Raw genomic sequence first — 7,130 nt, 5'->3', positions numbered from 1 at the left:
AAATGAATTTGAAGCCAAAAAGGATGACTTTTTATTAAGATTGTTTAAGTTTGAACTAAAAGAATAAATTTTTATCGAAGTGGTTTAAATTGACCCAAATAGTTACATTTTTAATTCGAAATTTTTTTTTTAAATTGAAATGTTAAATTTTCAGTTAAAAAATTTAATGTTTATCAAACAAAATGTCAATACAAGAAATAAATCGTTAATGAAGAAGATGAATTTTCAACTAAAATGAAGCTTTAAATGGAATAGTTGAATTTTCAGTGATGAAAATGAATTTTCGACTAAAAAAAAAAATTGTCAACCAACGAAATGATTTTTCAACAAAAATAATGAATCTTAATAAAATGTTAAAGAAGATTAATTTTCAAATTGTGAACCAAAAAATATGAAATTTCTACCAAAAGAGATTAATTTTAAAACCGAAAAGATGAATTTAAAAAAAAGAACGACTTTTTATTAGGAATTTTTATTTTTAAACCACATTACAACACTTTTAACTAAAAATATAATCTTTAGAAGCAAAGAAAAAAAAGGAATAGAAATAGAAATACAAGGAAAGTCAATTACGATTTTTTCCCCTGACCATTAATATTCAGAGACCAGAATTTTAATCTTGTAAGTGATAATTTCTTGAAAATTTCTCTACTTACATAAAAGCATTATAGGAATAATTATAGAAAAAATCATAGGAAAATGATTATAAAATTGAAATGCATTTTGCCAGATTAGTTCAAAATCAATTATTAATTTAAACTTTCTGCTTTTTTTGCACAAATTATTTCAGTATTTTATTATTATTCATTTTTGTCATTGTTTTCCTGCATCTATTTCTATAATCACAAAAAAATTATAGAAAATTCAATACAGGCTTATGATAATTTGCTTATACTAATTTTCCTATAATATTTTTAGTAAGTCTCTTATAAAAATTTCCAGACAGTTTCAAGATTTTTTTTTCAAAATCCCTTATTTCCAGGTTTTTCCTGACAACCTAGTTAAATATAAATTTAATGTAATTGCAATTAATGTTAGTTTTTTTCGTCACTCTACTGGTCTTACATCACAGAATAAAGTAATGATAAAATTAGTTGCAGGAAATTTTTTAGAGAGATAAAGTTTTATTCAGACAACTTCGCGTTTTCCAATCGGAAATCGATGTAAAGTTTAACTTCTGTTTTTTCTGTGATAAATAATTTAAAAAAAGTTTATGCAAAATACCAGTAGACTAAAAAACTAACATAAAATATAATTATCTATACATATCCGGTCAAGAAATGTAACGCCAAACGTAATAAATTTATAACTGCAACCAGTCCTGGACCAATTTTTGAATTAATTTACATCTAATGTTTACCTGGACTGCCATAATGCTGGCCATAGCTGTGAGGTCAGCAAGAGCCCGAAGGTAATGTGGGTACCTTACAGACTCTTCAGCGTTTCCGGTCTCTACTCCGTTGGTCTGATGTACCATTTTTGATAAAAAAAAAAAGAAAAACCAAAAATGCACTGCTTATCACATCCAAACAACGCGTCACAGTGTGATTTAATTAATTTAAAAAAAAAAGAAAAAGTTCAACGCGTTTGTGGTCGACGCTCTCTTAAGAAGGGATTACTTCCGGTTTGCTTCACTAGGGAGGAAGACACAAAAAGTCCGAATCTTGACACTAGCCTGAAGAGGTGCCAGCCTCTTCCGATTGGAATGATAGAGCCGTTAATGGAAGCCGTTTGTTCACACTTGTAAATTTGACGAAAATGAAACCTTGCTTCTTGAACTTTAACGTCACTTTTCAAGTTCACTTTAAACCACACCGAGCCTCGCTTTACTGGAACTACCGTGGAGTACTTTCCGGTTCGACTGCTCAACGTGGTCTACGTGACTGGTATCGTTCCGGCAGACTTATATCTGGCATGCGAATGTTCCTTAGGTGCATGAGTGTGCATGTGTGTGTATGTATACACACAATAGGAAGAGAGGGGAGTTGAGTGTGAGAAGGCCGAAGTCGAGAAATTACAACCCTTTCTGTGAATAAACCGAGTTCTATTGTTGTCCGCCTTATCAAAGAGAAGCCCTTTAGGGCTTGGACCCTAAACAAAATTATTTGTTGAATGTTCAATCTGGGAAGATTAATTTTCGAGAAAGAAGTTAATTTTCGACTAGAAAGATGAATTGTCAATACAAAATAATAATGGATAACAATCCTTTGTTATAATCAGAATAAAGGGAGAGCCCTTTAGGGACTCAGGCTTAAAAAATTTATTGGTCCAAGAAAGATGAATTTTCGATCCAAAATAATAACCCAAGACTGGATAACCATCGATTGTTATAATCCGTTTTAAAAGAGAGCCCTTTAGGTTCTCACCCATACTAAATTCAATGTTAGTCTTTTAACCCGGAAAGTTCAATTTTTGAAAGAAAAGTTTATTTCCGATTAAGAAAAATGAATTTTCAATCCAAGATAATAAAATAAGAATGGATACAAATTCACTTTTAATTATTTGAATCAAAGTAAAGCCCTTTAGCGACTCATCCCTAGAAAAAAGCAATCGTCGAATTTTCAACCCGAAATGTTTAATTTTAAAGAAAAAAATTCTTTCCGATCAGAAAAATGAATTTTCAATCCAAGATAACAACATAAAAATGATTAAAAATGCACTGTTTTAATCCGATTTAAACAAGAGCCCTTAAGGGACTGATAAAAGTGGAGCCCTTCAGGGACTCAACCCTAAAAAAATTTATTAGTTCAATTTTCAACCTAAGTCTTATTTTCGAGACAAAAATTCATTTCCATCAGAAAAATAAATTTTCAATCCAAGATAATAACATAAAAATGAATAACAATCCACTGTTATAATCCGAATCCAAGTGGAGCCCTTTAGAGGGTCACGCTTTAAAAAATTTATTAGTCGAATTGTCAACCCGGAAAGTGTAATTTTTAACAAAAAAATTCATTTTTGATCAAGAAAGAAGAATATTTAATAAAAAATAATAACGTAAGAATGAATGATAATCACAGAAAAAAAAGAAGATAAACTTTCCATTAATTTCTGATTAAAGTTTCGATCCAAAAAAATGAAATTTACAGCATAAACTTTTATCAAATATCGGTTAAAATTTTTTTTCCATGACAACACATGTGTTTTGAAAAACGTGAAATTGTCTGAATAAAACTTTATCACTCTAAAAAAATTTCCTGCAAAAAATTTTATGATTACTTTCTTCTGTGATCCATTCGAATAAAATTAATCTAACTTATTGGAAATGTCTGAAACTTCTCACATTTCAATTCGGAATATATTATATATATATAATAATTATAGAACCCAACAAGCTTTTTCACAAAATAGGAGAAACTTTCAATAAAAAGAACGAATTTTCTAAAATAAAAATTAGTTTTATACCAAACAGATGCATTATTAATCAAATAATTGCATTTTTAACACAAGAAAACACAATTTTAAACCAACAAATAATATTTGATATTTTCACCAAAAAAGGATTCAATTTTAATTCAAGAACAATCGAGCTCAACCAAAAACGATGAATTTTATACAAATTAACTGAAATTTCAACCAAAAAAAGATTTCCTAAAAAGGTGATGAATTTTCAACTAAAAACATTTTTTAACCAAGAAAAGACCATAAAAGACCATAAAAGACGAACGTTTAACAAAATAAAATAATTTTCACCTAAACAGTTGAATTATTTTTCAAAGAGATGAATTTTCAACAGTTGCATTAGGAACAAAATAGTTGAATTTTCTAGCTGCAATAACGAAATTATAACAAAACAGTTGAAATTTGAAATAATAAGTTGAATTTTAAACAACAATAGAAAACGAATTTTCAGCCAATCAAATAGTTGAATTTTCAACTGAAAGAGAACAATTTTTAATTAGGAAAATTAATGTTCTAAATTGAAAGACGAATGTTCAACAAAATAGAGGAAATTTCCACCCAGAAAGATTTATTTTGTACCATAAACGATGAATTTTTAATCAAAAAATTTAAATTTTCAACAAAATATTTGCGCTTTTAAATAAACAGTTAAGCTTTTGACCAAAAAAGATAACGATTACAATATTTTTTTTTTCATATTCAACAAAAACATTAAAAATTTTCTCCTAATAACTTAATTTTCAACGTACAACAATAAATTTATAACGAAGAAGATTAGATTTCTACCAAAAGACAAATTTTCAACCAAACTGTTGAATTTCGAAGCCAGAAAGACAAATTATTTACTAAACAGTGGACTTTTTCACTCAAAAATATGATTTTTCTGTAAGAAAAACTTTAGATAAATAAGATTTCAAATAAAAATATACTGCATTTTCAAGCAAATAGTTAAATTTTCAACTGAAAAATATTCTCCGCGAAAAGAAACTCAAAAAGTCGAATTTTAAATAAAACATAAATTTTTAACCAAGTATTTCCATTAAAAATGCAAGTTTTACCTGGTTACTTGACAAAAGTATTCTACTAAAAGTTGGCCATCGTTTACTGGCTACAAAGGTTTGAGACTTTAAAAATACAGCACTTACTTGTCTACAATATATATAAACTGTAACATCATTAATTTACAATTTGGAAAAATCCCACAAATGTGATTTACGGTAGTCAGGAATTTCTGAATAAAAAAAATAAATAAACAACAGTCTCGGGAAAAAGTTGTACATTTAGTATAGAATATATAAGTGAGAAACCAAATTCACTTCACGATAAATTGTAGAAAAAGATTTTGTTAAACATTTCACCATTTAATTTTCCTTCAAATTAAAGAAAAATTAGGAAGTAATAGAAACTTCAGCCGTAAAGTATATCTATATATATGAGTATATAGTAGTAGTATTAGTAGTACGCGTTCAGGAGGAACCGCCGGATCGGAACTCGCATCGAAATTTGTGGAGGGAAGTAGTCCCCTCCTGTAAATTTTTCTGCTAGTCGTGATAGGTTGGCGCAGGCGCAGGCGCACGCACACGGAGTCGCAGCAGGCGCCATGCGATGCAGATAGGCACGGAACACTTTACTACAATTTTCTTAGGCCGATCCTTCTAGATCAGTCTGCCAAAAGTGGAAATTCTCTTGGTCGTGTTTGTTTATGAAAACCTCATTGTGTCCGTATTGTGCACCGCAAAATCAGATTCTTGGACTTCCAATTTTTGGAGAAACTTTAATCATTTTAGTATAAATTCGTCCTACAAGTGTTTGAACGCGAAAGTATTAACGTCGGATTCAAAACTCAGCAAATTTTGTATATCCAGTTTCTGCTGAAGTAATTCTTTTCACAAGTCTACATGGCAGGTTGTAGAGATTAATCATGCTCTTGACCTTATCAAATCTCCAATCAGTTAAATAAATCTGTAAGTCCTAGATCAATAAGTTTCTACATTCATTTCCCTAACTCCATTACGACGCATAATATAAGTTTTTTTTTTTATTTCAAGGTACTGGCCAAGGACTAGAAGGAACCTATTCGTCTTCCGTCAGCTTTCTGTGCTGACGCAACTTGTTAGTAGTTAACAAATTTTTAGTGTAATTGTTTTTAATAAATTCTTAAGTATTATTTATTGTCTATTCTTTCCTCATCCCTGTGCGTTATCTTCAATCTCAACTAAAACAAGGAATTAAAATTAAATAAAAACATGTTTCTTTAGACCAAAATAAAACCTTAATTCTTGATGACGTTATTGACTATCAGGCTAATGTCAAGTCACTTGAGTTCAACACTTTCCCAAGCAAATAATAAGGAAGTATTAAATGAAAGCTCCTGATGAAATTGCGGATCAATAATAAGTCAGCACAATCGTGACGAAGACTAGACAGGACTAGAAAATTGGACACTGCCAAACAATCAACAAGTTTCCTTCTGCGACGCGTTCGAGATAACCCCTATTTTGGACAGAAGTAATCCCTTTAGCTCATTTTATAGAGGTATGTATCAAAGCAAGAGCCATAAATTCTCCACAGGTATACGAGAATCTTTCTAGATTATTCAGAAGCAAATTGAAAGATATGAATTAATAGAAAACCTGTAGGAAAGGTTACAAATATTAATTACCCTGTCATCCTTCTAAAATATCCAATCAACTAAATAAACCGATAAGTTGCAACAATTGAAAAAATTATTTAATAAGTTTATAAATTTTCTTAACTCCTTGGGACCGTAATATATATCATTTTATTTTTAGATACTGACTAAGGATTAGAAAGGACCAACTCGTCTTCCGCCAGCTTTCTGTGCTGATATACTTTCTTAGTAGTTAATAAATGATAATTTCAATTATTTATAATAAATTCCTAAATATTATTGATTGGCTGCTCTTTTCTCTTCCTTGTAAATGATCTCCAATCTCAACAAAAATAAGGAACCTAATTGAAAGGAAAGTATTCTATGACTTAAAAAGAACAAAAAGTCTTTTTTTGCGGCAGCTTTTTTTAGACGTGTAGACATTTTTTAAAGAATTTTTTTTAATAGACGCGTCATTTAAAGTACTCCTAAACTCATGGAATTTTTTTTGGCCTGACATCGGAAAAATACGCCTCACCTAATTTCGTCTAAAAAAAACAATATATTTCGTAGCTGAGAGATTGTGAGACTTGATGTGTAGCACCTGCCTGATTTGAAATGGATGTGATCTGGAAAAATATTTTTTTCTGATTGTAAGAAGTAAAGTACGAATAAATGTTGAGAAAAATTGACTCATGGTTGATAACTACATAATCAATTTTCAAACAATAAACTTTATTTAATCTTCCTTTATTCCCGCATAAAACTAAGCGCGTATTTAATACAAGTGGTTGTTGCATCATTTAACATATAATATTTATTTTCGAATCCTTTTAAAACTTATAATAATCAGTGAAATATTATTTTAGTTTACTATTCGCTGAATTAAAAAAATGCATTAAAAATTAGATGCAAAAAATAAAAATGATTTGATATGAAACAATAGGATCTAACTACTTTGCGATTGTCTGGATTTCATTCAATAATAATGATTTAAAAAATCTTTTAACTATAAACCACATATAATTAACGAGATTTATAAATTCCTTTATTAAATTGAAAAGTGACTTTGAAATCTTCAGTCTATGTGATTTAGAACAAAAAAAATTTGTAAAGT

General features: G+C 29.3%; 1 protein-coding gene across 16 annotated transcripts in view; it reads right to left on the bottom strand.

Annotated features, from left to right (window-relative positions):
• Window positions 1-7,130, bottom strand: part of LOC117175996 (cAMP-specific 3',5'-cyclic phosphodiesterase) — an 873,036-nt gene that overhangs the window by 55,920 nt on the left and 809,986 nt on the right. Inside the window, exon 1 of one of the 16 annotated variants that reach the window (XM_033365933.1) lies at window positions 1,361-1,867. The exons of the other annotated variants lie outside the window; for them this stretch is intronic. Coding sequence (XP_033221824.1) covers window positions 1,361-1,477 — 117 coding nt within the window. The 5' untranslated portion in view covers window positions 1,478-1,867. Of the gene's footprint in view, window positions 1-1,360; window positions 1,868-7,130 lie in introns of those variants that run through there. 16 annotated transcript variants of the gene reach the window in all.

Source organism: Belonocnema kinseyi, chromosome 7 (assembly GCF_010883055.1).
Source record: "Belonocnema kinseyi isolate 2016_QV_RU_SX_M_011 chromosome 7, B_treatae_v1, whole genome shotgun sequence".
Classification (NCBI taxonomy): Eukaryota; Metazoa; Arthropoda; class Insecta; order Hymenoptera; family Cynipidae; genus Belonocnema; species Belonocnema kinseyi.
This window is presented reverse-complemented; position numbering and strand designations above follow the sequence as displayed.